At 39.0% G+C, this 18,532-nt stretch overlaps 1 protein-coding gene across 1 annotated transcript; it reads right to left on the bottom strand.

Annotated features, from left to right (window-relative positions):
• Positions 1 to 419: 419 nt before the first annotated feature.
• On the bottom strand, positions 420 to 1,352 carry LOC119242671 (olfactory receptor 2T1). Its single transcript, XM_037508186.1, has one exon. It carries the CDS (start codon positions 1,350 to 1,352, stop codon positions 420 to 422), a length of 933 nt encoding a protein of 310 aa, XP_037364083.1.
• Between the last annotated feature and the right edge of the window lie 17,180 nt (positions 1,353 to 18,532).

Raw genomic sequence — 18,532 nt, 5'->3', positions numbered from 1 at the left:
AAGGTTGGGGACTTTTTACCTTCCTCTACAGTACTATCTTCCCTCCTCCACTCATTAAACATACTTCATGCCACTTAAAATTACATTAAATTTGTTTTGCTTCCAATAAGTAAAACTGTAGAGCAAGAACATTTAGTTTGTGTTTCTGGACACCACTGAGCACTGATTTTGAACACATATAAACAGGATGACAAAGAAATATAAGAGGGGAAATAAGAGATAAAAGAAGGTTGAACAAAAGGACACATTTTTTTCTTTTAACTTGATTTTTTCCCCAAGTTGAACTCCACTGCCCAGTTTCATTCTTCATTGAAAATATAGCCACACTGACCACTGAGGCATCCACTCAACAATCATCTAGGGCAAACCATAAACATATAAACAAAAAATAATTATCAAAAGTAATCCCCTCTCACTCTCTATGTACTTTTTAACCTGCCCAGTGCTCTCTTCAGAGCTCCAGTCACATCCTTGTTCCTCATGCTGTAGATTAGTGGGTTCAGCATGGGAGTGAGGATGGTGTAGAATACAGAAAAGACTTTGTCTTGCTCTGGATTGTGATAAGAATGTGGCAGCATATAGGTATACATGGCAGCCCCGTAGAACAGGGTCACCACCGTCATGTGAGATGAGCAGGTGGCAAATGCCTTCTTCCTCCCCTCCACTGAGCTCATACGATGGACTGTGGTCAGAATTCGGGCATAGGAGGCAATCACCACAGAGAAAGGTATCAAGAGCATCAAAACACAGCACACATACATCACTGTTTCATAGAGTGCTATGTCAGCACATGCCAACTTCAGGACAGCTGGTGCCTCGCAGAAGAAATGATTAATCTCCCTGGACTTGCAAAAGGGGAAGCTCATGGTGATGGGGGTTAGGAGGAAGCCATCCAAAGAGCCCCCAAACCAGGAGCCTACTATGATCATCCAACAGACCCGACGGCTCATGAGGACAGGGTATCTAAGAGGATTACAGATGGCCACATAGCGGTCATAGGCCATGAGCCCCAGCAGGAAAAACTCAGCTCCCACTAGGGTGAGGTAGAGGAAATGCTGAGCTGTGCACCCCACAAATGAGATGATTCTTTGATCCAGCAGATAATCGATCAGCATCTTGGGCACAATAGTGGAGATGTACATCATGTCAATGAAGGAGAGATGACTGAGGAGGAAGTACATTGGGGTGTGAAGGCGTGAGTCAGTGCGGATTAGGAAAATCATGATACCATTAGCCATTAGTGCTGTGAAAAAGATGATAGAAATGAGGGCAAAAAGAAGACCTGAGATGTCCTTGTTGATGAATAGCCCTCTGAAGGTGAAGTCTGTGGAGGATGTATTGTTGCTTTCCATTGGTTCGAGGGTGGTGCTGTTATGACCTAAAATCATCCAAATTAAATGATAGAATTTGCATGAAATTTGACATGACATATGGGTTAATCACTAAGCAGTGAACTTCTAAAAGATTAAAGAAAACTTATCCATTCTAATGCATTCTAGAATGTTTTAAAGTAAAACAGATCATTTTAAATCAAATTTTCTTTAAATATATTAGATAAGGTGACATTCTGCTCATGCTATTATACTCTAGTGATGCCCATAACACCTAAGGATGCTATGTAGCAGTCAAAAATACCCTGGTCTTGTGTGTGTGTGTGTGTGCGCGTGTTTGAACAAACTACCTTAGATGTGTTTAAATTAGTATCATTAACTTTAACTTTATTATAATTGGCATCACAACAATTTTCAAAATATGTCATATGGCTGTAGCTAGTCTATATATGCCCTGTAGTTGCAAATATTGATGATCTACTATTTATGTAGTGAGTCACTATCTACATTATGATTGCTTTTTTGGTGTCATCTCTTTCATGTTGCAGGCAAAATTGTATGGGAGAAAATAGAGTGGGCAATGGAAATTACTTTTGCAAATTCAGACATAGAATGTCATCAACTATGGAAGACATTCAGTGTCATGTAATTATTTTTGTTTATTTTAAGGGATATATTTCAATTTATGATGATAATAAATTCACATTAGAAATATAACTAAACATCAACACTTAGCATTAGCAATAAGAAATCAGAAGAAATAGCACAAGGACATGCATTGGGCCTGTAAGTCACCTATTATTTTGTGAAACTGAAAATTTTTCATAGTGATTAGTAATTAAGGAAAAACCAAAATGACCATTTTTCATATAATTTTAGGTGATTTTATAGAATACATTTTGGCAATTATGATGGTTTTTAATGTAGTTAAAAATAAAACATGAAAAAGTGAGATATTATTAGCCATGTGTTTGGGAATTAAATTGACTAACCAGTCCATATTCCTAAAAGCATCCTAAAATTAAGAGAAATTGAATCAATTTCAAAGGAAAAAATACTATAAAAATGATAATGACATGTTGAAAAGTAACTTGTACCAAATGCTTTGTATTTACATTTTTATTGACTCATTGGTTTTGTGATACACCTAAGAAGGGAGGCACAATAAAAACCCCTTTCAGCAATCAGCAGTGAAAATAATGCCCCCATGGTCACATGAACTGTTAATGGCAGAGGTATTTGGACCAGACAATCTCAGAATACTGTGTTCACACCTATAGTCAATAATATAACTTTGTCATAGTTACTAAATAAAATGTGTTAGCAATATGAATCTGAAACTTTTCATGATATATAAGCACTAATGAAAGTGTAAAAAATAGTCTTGAGAGGACACAACATAAATCATAATTTAGATTGATGATTTTTGAGAAGGTGAACTGCTTTTCATGTTTATCTTTTTTTTTTTTTAAGATTTACTTATTCAGGGCCTCCCTGGTGGTGCAGGCAGTTGAACATCACACTTTGAAGCTATCTGCAGCCTCTGCAGCGCTGGTTCTATCCCCACCTGCTGGGAGATAGATGCCCACATGGTGCGGCAGACCTCTCCTGTCTCACCTGCTGCTCCCCTCAGCAGTGTATTTTGTCAGTCTTCCTGTTCTGTTCCCCACTCTGTCTCTGGTGAATTCTCTCATCATCCCGCACATCTGGACTGTACCCCGGTTCTTGTATAAATAAATTAAAAATTTTTTAAAATATTCATACAAGAACTGAGGTACAGTCCAGAGGTGTGGGGGGTGAGAGGATTCACCAGAGATAGAGAGGGGAACAAAACAGGAAAATTGACTGAAATACACTGCTGAGGGGAGCAACAGGCAAGTCAGGGGAGGTCTTCTGTGCCATGTGGGTAGCTCCCTGGTGGGGGATAGAACTTGTGCTGCAGTGGCTCTGGATAGCTTCTTAGGCTGCGTCTTAATCCCTTGAACCACCAGGGAGGCTCCTTCATGTTTATCTCATTCAAGCAAATTTCAGTACCTTTGATGACACATTTATAAGTTTGCCTGACATCACATCCTTTTTCATCATAATTTGTAATTTGCCTCATTTTTCTTTCTCTATTTTATTTACAGTAATGGAGCACATTAAACTACATAAATGAAAGAATACTGTCCAGCTTATGGAGTAGCCTAAATATTAAACATTTCAACTGCTTTCACACCTCCCATATATTGGGTCTAACATTAAGCAAGACCTAAGTCTATAGTAACAGAGGGAACATTGTTCACTGCTTTACAAAGGCAGATAGCTTTCTTTACTCTCCATTCACATTCATTCCTAAGTCAGGCATATTATGCTATCTTAGTTTACTTTACTTTTTCTGCAAGACTCTATACACCTAGAAAAAATAGACAAAATCTAAAGGTATCTCTATTTCACAATTAGCTGAACTTAGCCTCTTTTTTGCATATACAAGATCAAAGAGCACACTTCATTTGGTTAAATTAATTATCTATCATTTCACTATAGGAGAACACAATGAGGTTATACTTGTTGAAATTTTGCCTGACACAGATTACATTGTTTTCATTGTGCTTTGGTACAAATGACAATAATCAGAAAATGCCTGGAGTAATACTTGAACTTTATATAGGAATTTTCTCTGGAAGTGAAGTAGTTAAATTGAAAATCCAATAAATTGAGTTCTTCTGGCCATGGCATAAATTGATTGTGTGACCCAGGATTCTCTCCCCAAACTTTGAGTCTTATTTTCCATTTACATGAAATTCAGACAATATGACCTTCAAGGTTGCTCTATGAAACAAATAAGTGGTGGACTGTGGGTGGTGGGCATTTTATGGTAAAACACCTGAAGTGGGGAACCCTACACTTCCAAAAAACAAACGCAATGTAAGTCAACATTACATAATTAGATTAAAAAAAGCAGTCCATGGTTAAAGGTGAAGAGGTAAAGATAAATATCAATGTTATTTACACATATGTTAGCTTTCAAAATTGTTGGTAAATATGCAAGAACACACAATCTCTCATTAAGCAATCTACATATCCAATATTTGGATGTGAATTGTACATACCTCTTGCACTTCAGGGCTATAGACTCTGGCACTCCTGGTGGCAGTAATCCAACAGTTATAACCTGTATCTCCAACCCTTCATGGATCTCTTGACTTAGAAGAAATGGTCTTTAGTATAAATTCTCAGAAAAATATGTGCATCACATTTAAGCCTGATAAAAATGGATTGCTTGACCTATCAAAACAAAAAATTTCTGGGAAAAAAATGGCATGGATTTATTGGGTAAAATTGTCATTAAGGCTTTACTTAATTGTTTTTATTATATTATAGCATGCACTAAAAGAAGGTCTTATGTTTATTCCACCCTGGCATTTATAAATAATTGTACTTTCCTATTTTGGGGGGACACATACTTGGCTTAGTAGAGATTATTACAAATTACCTTTTCCCATCTAATTTGAATTTAACATATGATCTACCCAGAACTATAATGATCAACAGCCTATACTTCAGTGATTAGTAATTAAGGCTGTGATGATCAAAAGCCTATCCTTTAAATCAATTGATATGAACCTTTAAGTAGTAAATTGCAACCCTCACCTACTTGTATATGACTATTCACTGGTGAACTTTCTGCCAAATGGAAGTGCATGTTCCATGTTCTTTTAATATAACATTCCCACCTGCTAGGAAGATCTGTGCCCATTTGGACGTAAAGCCTCTCTTAAACTTCCCGTTGATATTTTCCCTAAAGATCCACTCACTCAAAGGCAGTTCCTTCCTTCCTTCCTTCCTTCCTTCCTTCCTTCCTTCCTTCCTTCCTTCCTTCCTTCCTTCCTTCCTTCCTTCCTTCCTTCCTTCCTTCCTTTCTTCCTTCCTCCTTCCTTCTCTCTCTCTCCCCTTTCTTTTTCCCTTTCTTTCCTTTTACTAATTATATACAATTAATTTACATACTTGTTTGATTTTTCACAATATGAGATTTCTAACTTCAGGTGTGATCACCATAGTTTTCCCACCACCAAAGTGCCCACAGTAGTTTTTCTTTATAAAAATTCAACTTTTATTATTGTGAATATGCTATTTTTTTTACCTTTTCTGTGTCAGGCTATGCTTTCAAATTATAATATGCACTCATCTATAAATTTCTTGCCATCACATGCTCAAGTTCCAGATATTACTTTACCTATTATTATTTTTAAATGCAGTATCTAAATTTCAACAGATTACTCTAGGAAGAATTTTCCAGATTGGAATAAACTGGAAATATAATTTACATTATTTTTAATATATCAACCCCAACACAACATTAGCTCATTACATATGCATTATAACTTCCGTGAAAGGTTCTCAAGCTAGGTAAATCCATAAGTGTTTAATTTTGAATATGGATACAAATGTTCACACATAGGTCTAGATCCTTTCTGTTTTCCTAAATTCTACAGAGCATTTAAAAAATATGGATCATCAAGATTAAAATTAAATTGAAATAAGAATCATGCAATCATAATAAAATGCTAATATATTCACACAATTTCATCAATTGTCCATACAGTTTGAGGCATCACTCTGGGCAGTCACTCAGTGCTACATTTCTTTGTCAACTGCATTACCTTCCACTAGAACTCCTGAAGAGATAACACACCTGGATACATTTCATAACTGGAGAAACCCAAGATTCTGGTGGTTTTTCATTCTATGTGTGGTATGGTGGGCATTAAAAAGTTCCTTGTGAACCACTGGGAGAGCAGATCTGAAGAATCTAGAGGGCTGCATGTCTTTTAAAGTCATTATGAAAAACTGATATGCAAATTATTTGCAGTAGTGACTGTCCTGGGCTTCAAGATAGAGGGTCTTGAGGAGTATATCTATGTATCCCCAAGGCAGCACCTCTACTTCACCAAATCTCAGTGTTCTTATGTGTGAAAGAAGGCAAGAATATAAAGACAATCACACCGGTATGAGAGATAAGGGACACATTTAGGAAGCTTGGGTCATGTTCTCTTCCTTTTAAGCTAGAACTAAGTGCAAGTTTTTCATTTAGCCCCTCTGTATATTCAGATTATTTAAAAACATGGGGAACAAAAGAGCAGTAAAAGCAGGATAACAAAAAAGCAGAATATAAACAAATATTTTGTAGAAGACTGTCTGAACTGTTTTATTCAGTAGGAAGCTTATTTGAGATTTGTAATAAATATTCTAGGTAATTTGAAGAAATAGTGAATTAGGGAAGTGGCTCCTTAATGTAATTGAAGAGATGTGATGGGGAAGTTATTTCTCTGTTTGAAATTGCACCAGGAATTTTCAGCCCAAGAGTTTCATACAGCTCTGCCTCTCTTTCTTTATATTCCACCTGTGTAACTCTTGTTTAGATCATTTATGGAGAATCATATAAAGAGAGTTTATTCTTTTCTAGACCCTACTGGGAAATGCTATGGAAACTCAGTCATTTTCTTATTCACCAAATATTTTAAGTGTCATTAGGATGAGGCATTCTTAGGTCTGATGAAATATCAGAAATTTATTTCTCCTTTGAGAGCCCTGAACAATTTCAAAAGAACTGGATTTTCATTATGACTAGTTAGAGAGGAACATGCAGAGCTGATGCAAGTATCAAGGAGTTCTAAGATAATTCACTGAATAGTTTAATCAAGCAGTTTACACTTTTTAGACAAAACCTCAAACTATGAACTCCAGACATTTACTTTTCTAAAAGTCTTAAAATGACTGATTTATTTTTCCTATATCTTACCTTATTAACTTCATTATCTCACATTCCTCATATATTTCCTCATGGAAGCTATCTAAACATCACATATTAATAACATTTTACACTAATCTCAGTATTCATAAAGGAATGGAAGGCACATGATTGATATAGAAACTCATCTAAACATACAATTATATCCTAAACTCTTCCAATTGAATAAGATCTATTTTGTCACTTACTTAGTGTTGAATCCTCTCCAGATAGTCACTTAAAGTGTCTTGTTCAAAGGTGGAGATGGTCATATAATATTTAGTAAAACAAAACTCATCAGTAAACTACAGGAGCTTAATGAAACTTAAAAATGGAGAATGAACAGAGAATTTTCAGGAAGTAAAAGGTTCTCTGTTATTTAAAGAGAATATGATTAAATTTAGTGGATTTAATATCTCTTCCAGTTTATGTTGAGAGAGAAAAACTTGTACAGTGATTGACAGTCAAGTCTATCCACAATTGAAAAGCTTTCAAGTTTTGACCGTCCATGTGTCCAGGTCACTTCATAGCCTGAAACACAGCACACGTATATTTTTAATTTAGACTTATAAACTTGAACTTACTGATAGAGGCTTAGGAACTCATGATGGAATTAGCACAAAAAGATGCATGCCACAAGTCATTAAGCTGCATGTTTTGCAATATAAATCTACAGAAGGACATACAACTTTAAGTATGGAAAAGTAAAAAGGTGAGGAGAAAAATCCAAACCATTAAAACTTTCTGAATTTCCTTGGTATGTTCTGAATTTGGGTTCCCCAATGTGACAGGTAGCACCAGATTGAGAAGAGACAGAAGTTTAGTTTCCTGAGAAAGATATGAAGTGATTTGCTTTTTGAAAGAACAAGCCTCTTCCCTGCGGATCTCATCAGATTTTAATGATATAGATTTGTCACAGCTAATGAGTAGTGTATTCATAGGGTGGAAGAGATCCATCCCTAAAATCACATGGGCTTTGATAAAAGTATTTCAGCACCGGACTCCAAAACACTAGCCTCTTATTTCCTGAGGATTTCATCATAAATTTTCTCCAGCAGCTATTCCTCTGAGAAAAATATGTAAACTAATATGTAAAGTCATGTAAAGACATAAAATACCCAAATTTCTGTAATATATTTTAATATTTTATTGGTAGTCTAGAAATAATTATTGCATCAGAAAGATAAGCATCATGGGGTAAATATTAAAAAGTTCAAAATGTGACAAGTGACCATAAAACCCAAAAAGAGTCACCAAAAGCAGAGTATGTTGTTGGGTTGGGGAGAAAGCTAATCTTCTTCTAGCTTTCTAGATCTGTATGGCTGGAAAACAAATTGATACAAGATTAGCAAGAGGAATGGAAAACTAATTATTGCCAAAGAGACCAGGCCCACTACACAGAATAATGGAAACTTTCTTTGGGTCACTCAAGATAGTTGTAGAAAGTGTGCAATACATTTAGAGGGGGAAGACTTTTGAAATTTTAAGAAAAAGGAATTTTTCAGGGTTTACTGACATAGGCATAGAAAAGAAACTTCCTTTGCCTTTGTCTTGGGTGATCAACCTCCACGACCAACACAGGCTATTTATTTCCTGTTTTTAGAAAGATAGATAATGACGGCAAAAAATCCTCACATATTTTTAGGTCTTCTTTATCAATTTCTTTTTTTTTTAAACCTTAAACCATTGACTTTCATTTATTTATTTTTTAAGATTTATTTATTTATTTATACAAGCTCTGGGTACAGTCAGAATCACAGGAGGGTGAGAGAATTCACCAGAGTTACAGCAGGGAACAGAACAGGCAGACTGATGAAGTACACTGCTGAGGGGAGCAGCAGGCACACCAGGAGAGGTCTGTGTGCCATGTGGGACCCTCGCCGGTGGCTGGGGATCGAACTAGCGCTGCAGAGGCTGCGGGCAGCTTTGCAGCTCAGCGCTCAACCGCTGCACCACCAGGGAGGTCAATCAATTTCTTTTAATTCCAAATAATCAACATGTCATTTGGGGCAACCTGGTTGAAACCAACAAAATAGATGATAATTAAAGGAAAGATCTTCCCAAGACTTGTCACTTGGATTATTTCAACTTGAAGGCAACAAAGACACACCAGCCTCCTCATCAGAAAAATTTATCATTTCCGTAGCTACCTAGAGGAATGAAAGTTGGGGGTAATACCCAGAATTAGGATTTTTATTTGTCATAAACTTTCTCTTAGAGAAACCTATCTACGTGGCAAGACAAACTTGTTATTATAGAGCATGTGTTTTGTTTTTTTGTTGTTGTTTTGTTGTTGTTTGGTCAAGTGAGTCACACTTAGCTCATGTCAGTCCCCCTTCTTAAAGCCCCAAGTCCTTACCCCACTCCTTAACTTGGGATATACACCCTCATTTTATCCCATTTACTTTGGAATTTACATCCATGTGGAGTCTCTTTAAATATATAATGATTTTTTTTTTTTTTTTACTCTCTCCTGCAAAGCAATCTGATAATAAGTTAATGTCTTAATCAGCATGACACCATGACATAGAGGGCAGGGGAAAATTTCCTCTCTTTATCTTTACAATATTACAAGTGCACTGTGTGTGTGTATTTACAAACAATTTGACAATTTTTATTGCTCATAAGTTATGTCATGATAAGAGGTGTCCGTGATGTGAACTAACTGTCCAAATGTAAGGTAATAGTCACTGTTCAGAGTATTCTACTATATGTATATGCTCAACTTTATAAAGTGGATCATCGGTACATGATATTTTAAATATGGCTTTAAGTCATCACGTGATAATGACCATCTATACAAAGATATTGGTATATTTAATGTTGAGTAAACTCTTGGAGCATTCTTTAATAATTTTCTCTTCAATCAGAACTAATTAGTGAATTACTGTAAATATTTATACAATGTTGATTTCATGTTTAAGTTGTATCATCAGTGTATTTTCTTACTCTATGATATTTCCCACTTCATTGATCTAATCGTTCTGTTTAAAATATAAATAGATAAACACGAATACATACATTTAAACCTCATGAGTTGTACTTAGGATCACTAAATTTAGGGCCTCCCTGGTGGTGCAAGGGGTTAAGCACGGCATTGTGAAGCTATCCATAGCCTCTGCAGCGTGAAATCGATCCCTGGTTGGCCAGGGAGAAACCCACATGGCCCAGCAAAGCTTGCCTGTCTTGCCACACACTGCTCCCCTCAGCAGTGTATTTCAGTCAGTCTGCATACTGTTCTGCTCCCCACTCTGTCTCTGAATCCTCTGACCCCCTATACCTCTGGCCTACACCACAGTTCTTTTATACAAAAATAAAATAAATCTTAAAAAAAATCACTAAATTTAAAACATTGTTTTCTTCTACTGAAGTTTAGTATCTTGCTGCGTTGGTATTTTTCTCTGGTATTTTTCTCTTTTCCAACTTGTGCATTTCAATTGCCTTATTGATTTGGAATTTTATGTTGCTTATTTTGTTTGTTTGTTGCAATTTAACACACTTTTAGAATTATTAGTTATGAGTATCTGTTTATGTGTGACCCAAGAGTCATACAGTAGTATGTTGTTCAGTAGCCACATATTAGATGTTTTCCCTCCTTTATTTTTGTGGCTGATTGCTAGTTTAATTATTTTATGGTCAGAGAAGATACTTGGTATGAGTTCAATCTTCATGAATTTGTTGATACTTGTCCTGTGACTCAATGTGTTCCATATGCCCCACGTGTCCCTAGAAGAATGTGTATTCAGGGCCTCCCCTGTGGTGCAGCAGTTGAGTGCTGGGTTGTGAAGCTCTTCAGCGCTGGTTCAATTCCCTGCTGCCTGGCGAGGGTCCCTCATGGCGCGCAGACCTCTCCTGCCTCGCCTGTTGCTCCCCTCAGCAGTGTACTTCGTCACTCTGCCTGTTCTGCTCCCTGCTCTGGCTCTGGTGAATTCTCTCACCCTCCTGCGCTTCTGACTTGAAGCAGAGTGTTAAAGTTCTCTGTCATCTATGTGTTTTCCCAAGTGTCTGTTTCAGATTTCTTAATAATCACCTATATGTTTTGATCTTCACTTGGTGCATACATATTGATGTTATATCTTCTTGATGTTTTGATACTTTAATTATTATATAGTATCAATCCCTATCTCTTGTTATCTTTATTAGCTGGAAATCCATTTTATCTGATATCCATATGACTATCTCTGCTTTCCTTTGGGTCTCATTTGCTTTTAGGATAATTTTCCAATATTTTACTGTGAGACTATGTATATGTCTTTAGCACTGGTGCATTTCATTGAGACAGAAGAAACTGAGATTGTTTTATCATTCAACCAGATACACTAGACATTTTAATTGTTTAAGATTTATTTTTATTTATTTTATGTGTACAAAAACGGGGGATAGGCCAGAGGTACAGGGTGAGGGGTGAGAGGATTCACCAGAGACAGAGTGGGGAGCAGAACAGGTGGATCTACTGAAATACACTGCTGAGGGGAGCAGTAGGTGAGACAGAATAGGTCTGCTGGACCATGTGGCTCAGCTTCCTGGCCTGGTATTGAACTCATACCTCAGTGGCTGGGATAGTTTGATAGCGCTGAGTCTTTAACCCTGTGCCAGCAGGGAGGGCCTGCGCTGGAACTTTTAATGATGGGTTCAGTCTATTTACATTTACAGTGAGTATTGATATATGAAGTTTTGTTACTGACATTTATCCTTAATTTTAGTTTCTATTTCTTTTCAATTCTTTTTGGATCATCTGCACCACAGTTTGAGGATTTATTTATTTATTTGTTTGTTTGTTTGTTTGTTTGTTTGTTTATACAAGCACTGGGTACAGTCAGAATCGTGGGAGGGTGAGAGAATTCACCAGAGCAGACCAGGCAGACTGAGGAAATACACTGCTGAGGGGAGCAGTGGGCGCAGCAGGAGAGGTCTGCAAGCCATGTGGGACCCTTGCCGGTGGCTGGGGTTTGAACCAGTGCTGCAGACACTGTGGGCAGCTTCGCAGCCCAGTGCTCAACCTCTGCGCCTCTGGGGAGGCCCTGCACCACAGTTTGGATAGAGCTCCTTTCAGCATTTTTTTTTTTAAGATTCATTTTATTTATGCACTCAAGAACTGGGGTATGGCCAGAAGTGTGGGTGTGAGAAAGTTCACCAGAGAGAGTGGGATACAGAACAGGCAGATCTACTGAAATCCACTGCTTAGAGGAGTAGTGGGCAAGACAGGAGAGGTCTGCTGTGCCATGTGTGTAGCTTCCTGGCTGGCCTGAGATTGAACATGTGCTGCAGTGGCTGCCAATTGCTTGATAGCAGTGTCTTTAACCCCTGTGCCACCAGGGAGGTCCACCTGTCAGCATTTTTGGAGGAGGGTTCTGGTGTTTGAAACTCCTGTTTGTTGAGAATTTCTTTAGTTCTATCTCATATCTGAAAGAGAATATATTTTTTAAAGATTTATTTATTTATTTATACAAGCAGTGGGTACTGTCAGAAGCGTGGGAGGGTGAGAGAATTCACCAGAGCCAGAACGGGGAACAGAACAGGCAGACTGACGAAATACACTGCTGAGGGGAGCAGCAGGCGAGACAGGAGAGGTCTGCCGTGCCATGTGGGACCCTCACCGGCGACCTGGGATCGAAGTGGCCCTGCAGAGGCTGCGGGCAGCTTCGCAGCCCAGTGCTCAACCGCTACACCACAAGGGGAGGCCCAGGATACCAATTATTCTTATAATGCCTTTCCTTACAAATTTGGATAATTCTTGAAGTGTTCATTTTTTTCACTTTGTAGTTCTTTTTCTTCTTCTCCTGAATTCTTCGCACATTTTCACCTTCAAAATCACTGATTCAATATTCCAGATGACCAATTCTATTTCCATAGTTTTTGCCAGAATTTTGTCTTTTTTATTGATGTTTTACATATTGTAACTTCATTATTTTAATATTAAATTTTCATTAAGACAAAAACAGAAATACAGAGCAATGAACTAAAATGAAAAATTGCAACACCCGCCACCCCACCCGCAACACACACACATTTGGACAGTTTATCTATTACAGAGAGGCCAAGACCACACAAGAAAGGAAAGAAAGCCTCTTCAATAAATGATTTTGGGAAAACTGAACAACTACAAATAAAACAAAAATAACATAAAACAAGATCATTATTTAACTACAGACACAAAAACAATTCTAAATTGAATAAAAATTTGGATATAAGACCTGAAGCCATAAATTCCATAGAAGAAAACACAGGAAAAACATTCCATGACGCTGGATTCAGTGATGTCTTCAGGGGTGCAACTACAAGGACAGGAATAAATCAAAGTAAAGAAATGTGTTCAACATTAAACTAAGTTTATGCACAAGAAATATATATATATATATATTTAATTTTATATATATATATACATAATTAAAATGAAATGAAATGATCCCCTGCCCAAATGATCTCCTGCCCACTAGAACTCTCTGGAGCCCCCTACTCTCCTAGCCCTTAAGCACTGTGGAGTCCAATCCTCCAGCAGCTTGCATTTGCCCCAAATATGATTCCATTTGCCCTGCTTCCCCTTTGCCCTCTATGGCACTAACCTTTACCTCTAGTCACTCCTCTACCCCCAGAAAATCAAGCACTCTCCTGAGTTGTGAAGCAGCGGGGTTAGAAGACAGGAAGATGAAGGGAGCAATGCTGCCAATTTTGAGACCGATGTATAAGTGAACAAGACAATAACTGAATAAACATACCCTATAATGCCAGTTATACTGTACATGTCGAATCTGTGGTTATGATCAGAAGTAACTCCATTGGAAGATGGTTCCCACAGGATAGTCGTGTGCTCAGCTGCATGGAGATCTGTAAGGTCATGTACCCCACAGGCAATGGGTAAAGTGACTTTTTCATTGATGCCAAATGACAGAAAGATATACTGGTGGCATTGGAGTGCTATATAAGAAAAAAATGCTGTTACTGTTGTTATTACTAATTTTACATCTTGTTCATTTTTATACAATGTTTGATTTGTCTTCTCAGGTGCTGTCCCCATAAAATTACCACCACCAACACACTCATAAGCCAAAAAATAATTGAATAAATAAACAAACAAACAAATAAATAAATAACTGTTGGTGTGGGGAAAGACAGTCTACACCAAAGACAACCCAACATTTCATCATTGAAAGGTTGATAATAGTAAGTTTGGGCTGATTTTCCAAAGCTCTGCTGTTGCTGGAGCATTTGAAAGCGAATTGAGGGTGGCATGGAAGACCATATAGAAGGCTCTACAATATCCCCTTCCATCATCTGTAATGAAGCTTGGTTATGATGATGTTTTACAACAGCTAGCCACTTCTTCTAAATCTTCTCAGAGGAATGAACGACCTACTCAGGCAATCTTTTCTCTCATATCCTGCAAGCCCTGGAGGATTTATATATACCCTGGGCTACCTCTACAATCAGTATACCATTGAAATAACAATGACAATGCTCTACCAGCAGCTTCCCCAATGACACTGAGGAGATTGTATGCATCAGCCCCGCAGAGATTTAGACAACTGGCTATAAGGGTTACCAGCATGTGTAGAAGGGCAGATACCTGGACATGTCAGTGGATGCAGATTCCCGCATATACTTTTCCATAAGTATGGTCCCCAGCAGGAATACAACTACTCCTGTCTGATGGAGTTATCCATACTCCTGTCTGGACTCCTCAGACTTTGGTTTGGGCAAGGGAATTTGTGGGAATGGCCTGATCCATACAGAGTCACACTGGGGCAAGCCCCAGAGGTGGAGGTACAGCAGTGCTCCCAGTGAGAAAAATGCAGAGTCATGTTCAAGTACAAGGAAAATCAGAGCGACCACCATCAGGACACACCGGACCCCATGTGAACTTGCAACCCCTGAGTGAGCTGTATGGGGTGAGTGGAGAGTGTGCTCTATAATTGTATATCAGATCCCAGGGACACTATACAGACCCATGCGCTTGAGATTCTAGCAACAAGAAAATTTGCTTTTTCTTAAACTCACCTGCATTATTAACATTCTGTAATTGAAGGAGGAAGCTAGAAAATGGGTATAGGCAGTCAGTCAGGAGTAGAGTAGCCCACATTCCCAAATCCACTTATCAAGATGATTGAGAAACACACCTTTAGAACCAGGATGGAAACTTCCACCAAACCCTAAGCCCAGGTACCCTAGGTTAATTTATCAATCTGAGAGGAGAACAATCCCAGACCAGGAGGGTACCCCCCAAACCCCACCAACCCAGTAAAGGGTGGAATATCCAGATCAACAAAGCAATAACACGATGTTAAAACAATAAGTCAAAGCTAGTTTTGGTAAGGTAAGCCAGGTAACATGGGCAAACTCAGAGAATCTAGGTAGCCTATGAGACCCCACAAGCTCAATGGACCTCAGTAGCCCGGAAGACCCTGTGGGCCCAGCAAATCAGCAAGAGGCCTAACTCAGAGACACCCAACAATCAAGCCCCTACTCCTTGCCCACTATACCTATATACACCTGCTTCTCATCCCTGCAGTGGCTACCCACTTGGAACTCCTCTCTGATCAGAGACCTCTCCTGCCCTGTCAATAAATCTCTTGCTTTTCTGAAACTTTGGTCTCAAAGTTGAATTCTTTCCTCACTGAAGGCAAGAACTGAGAAAGAGTTTACCTGGGGTCCTGGGACTCTGAGCCTGCTCCCAAAAACCCTGATTCATACTCAAGCTCACTTTCTTACACTTGTAGTTGATTTCCAGTCTTTCCTCCCCACCTCTCCAGTTCTAAGGTGCCAGCATTGGAACTTCTGATTGTTAATGGGTTTTACAGTTGGTTTTGCCAAGTATGTGGAAGACTTTCTTTCCCTTGGGTTCAGGTTGCCTGTTGCTGATGAAAAATGAGTTCCTGCAGACATGTGATATCAGAATGATGAAACCCTATCAGAAGTATTTTAACCTGCTGCTAATTATTATGTCTAAAAGGTGAGCTGTTTCACTTCTATCACAAAACAGGATCACTGTAAATTTTATAAAACCAAATTTCTCATGTAAGCTGCAGTTTCTATTTTGAACCCATCATAATTTTCTGCCCCCCTACTTGTCAGTTATTCACTGATCCAGAATATTCACCAGAAAATGAGAATTTAGCCTCTAGGCTTCAGATTAACTTGGGAGAATCAGGAAAATTCCTTAAACTGCTTTGTATCTTCTTGAACCAGGACTAGAAAAGGGATTTAAAGTTTCTCCAGTTACTCCTAAAGTACAACTTCTTAAAAGGTTTTAAGAGGCATATCTAAGAATTTAACGATATTAGAAGAAAATACTACTGAAGTAAGAAATTTTACTCATAATTTTTCAAACCAACAAATCTTTTCAAAAAACAAATTAGTGTTCTCCCAGAAGATCCTATTGTAAAACATTAACATTTTGGGAAATCAAATTGCAAGAACTTTACACATGCATGACACAAATATACACACACAAACACACACACTAAGGAAGCGGTTAAAGAGGGGAAGGCCTTCACCAGCACCAGATCCCCTGGCTGGAAAAGGGACTCCCCTGATTCATGGGGGACCATGTCTAATGTCAGTAAAGCTTCCTGGAATTTTGCCAGGGAAATGACACCCTTTACCAGGGCAGCCATTTCCTCATTAGAAGGAAGTCATTGGTGAGAAAAGGCCAACAGAGCAAGATTTCAGAAGGGCTTAGTCCCAGTTCACTACGACTAATTCTAAGGTGTACAGTACAATAGGAAGGTCATGACAAAGGAGGTGTGTCTAATTTCAGTAGTCGACACTAGAAAAGAACATTAATCTTTGTCACATTACAGAGGATTGGGGTATCCAGGCACAGAGTATGGGTTTGTCTATCTGGAGTGCTGATGAGAGCCAGAAGTAGGTAGGACAGAGAAATGGAAGTTGCAAGGAGTAGGAGGAATTCTTTTTCTTTTTTTCTTTTTTTCAGATTTATTTATTTATGTATACAAGAACTGGGGTACAGGCCAGAGGTGTGGGGGTGAGAGGATTCACCATATATAGAGCAGGGAACAGAACAGGCAGACTGACTGAATTACACTACTGAGGGGAGCAATGGGTGAGCCAGGAGAGGTCTGGTGCACCCTGTGGGTAGCTCCCTGGCCAGGGATCGAACTTATGCTGCAGTGGTTGCAGATAGCTTCATAGGTTGCATCTCAACCCTTGCAACACCAGGAAGGCCCAGGAATTCTTTTTCAAAGGAAGATAAGAGGGAAGAGATTAGGTCTGCAAGGGAGACACTAGATCTGGGGCAGAGAAGCAGAGGGAGGAGATAAAAGAGTCATAGAAGGGAAACGTTCCACCAGGTCAGAAGTAATGAGTGGGGAGATGGAAGACATGGCGAGATTCACAAAGAGTAAGAGCTGAAAGGAAAGTGACCCTTCCTTAACCCACATTCCCAATCTGGAGATTGGGTGGTGAATCAAGGCCAGCACATCAAGTCTGTCATCCAAGATTTAAGAGCAGAGTCACACTAAACACCTTTAAATGACCCACAAGTGCCTGAAAAAAAAATGTGAAAAGGACAGGAGGGCAGGTGAGAGGGAGAAAGAAAGAAATTAGCATGGCAGAGTGTGTCCCACGGCTGTCATCATGCAGACCATCCAGAGCCAGACAGAGCACAGAAGAGGAACTTGAAACAGAGAAGGGCTGGCACTTCCTCAGCTGGGAGAAACTAGCCAACCTCACTGGGAGGGAGAGGCGACAGTCAGTGTTTTACTCACTATAGTGGCAGGATGGCCCAGAGCAAGTTTTCTATGACTAGAGCAGACAGGTAAAGGAGAGTCCTAGAGCCCTCGGTGGCTTTTTCAGGCTTTTATTGGGATTTCACTGGGTATAGAGCAGACAGGGGTGCCGGGGGTCAGGAGGCTGGCAGACCTCCCAGACCCCAGGGAGTATTCACTCTTCCTGTGCTCTCTGACATTCTCTCGTGTTCTCTGTTTCTCTGCTGGTTCCATTACTCTCTCTTGCTTATTCTCCTTCTGGTTCTGCTCCGTGACACTGCCCTTATAAGCCCTGTCTCAGCTCAGGTGAATCCCACCCTACTCTAGGTGCCCGCCATCAGTCATGCATTCAGGACTACAGGGATCCATCATCAAATCTAATGGCAGGAGGGAAGAAATGTCATCAATTATTTACCCTACACTCACCTTTTCAAGAGTCAATCTGAGAGGAGCTTCCCAAAATGTCATGGTAATGTGGAGTCACAGAATCTCAGGGCCAAGTTCTTATCTTCTGTCCAAGAAGATTAAGGAGATGGAATCGAATAGAAAATCCAGAAATAAACCCACAGATTTATGGTCAACTAATCTTTGACAAAGGAGCAAAGACTATGCATGGAGCAAAGAAAGTTTGTTCACTAAATGATGCTGGGAAAACTGGGTCGCTACATGCAAAAGAATGAAGCTTGACCACTACCTCACACCATACA

Source organism: Talpa occidentalis, unplaced genomic scaffold, assembly GCF_014898055.3.
Source record: "Talpa occidentalis isolate TD23 unplaced genomic scaffold, MPIMG_talOcc4v2.1 talOcc4.13, whole genome shotgun sequence".
Taxonomy (NCBI): Eukaryota; Metazoa; Chordata; class Mammalia; order Eulipotyphla; family Talpidae; genus Talpa; species Talpa occidentalis.
Note: the sequence above shows the minus strand (reverse complement) of the source record. Positions and strands in the feature narration are given on the sequence as shown.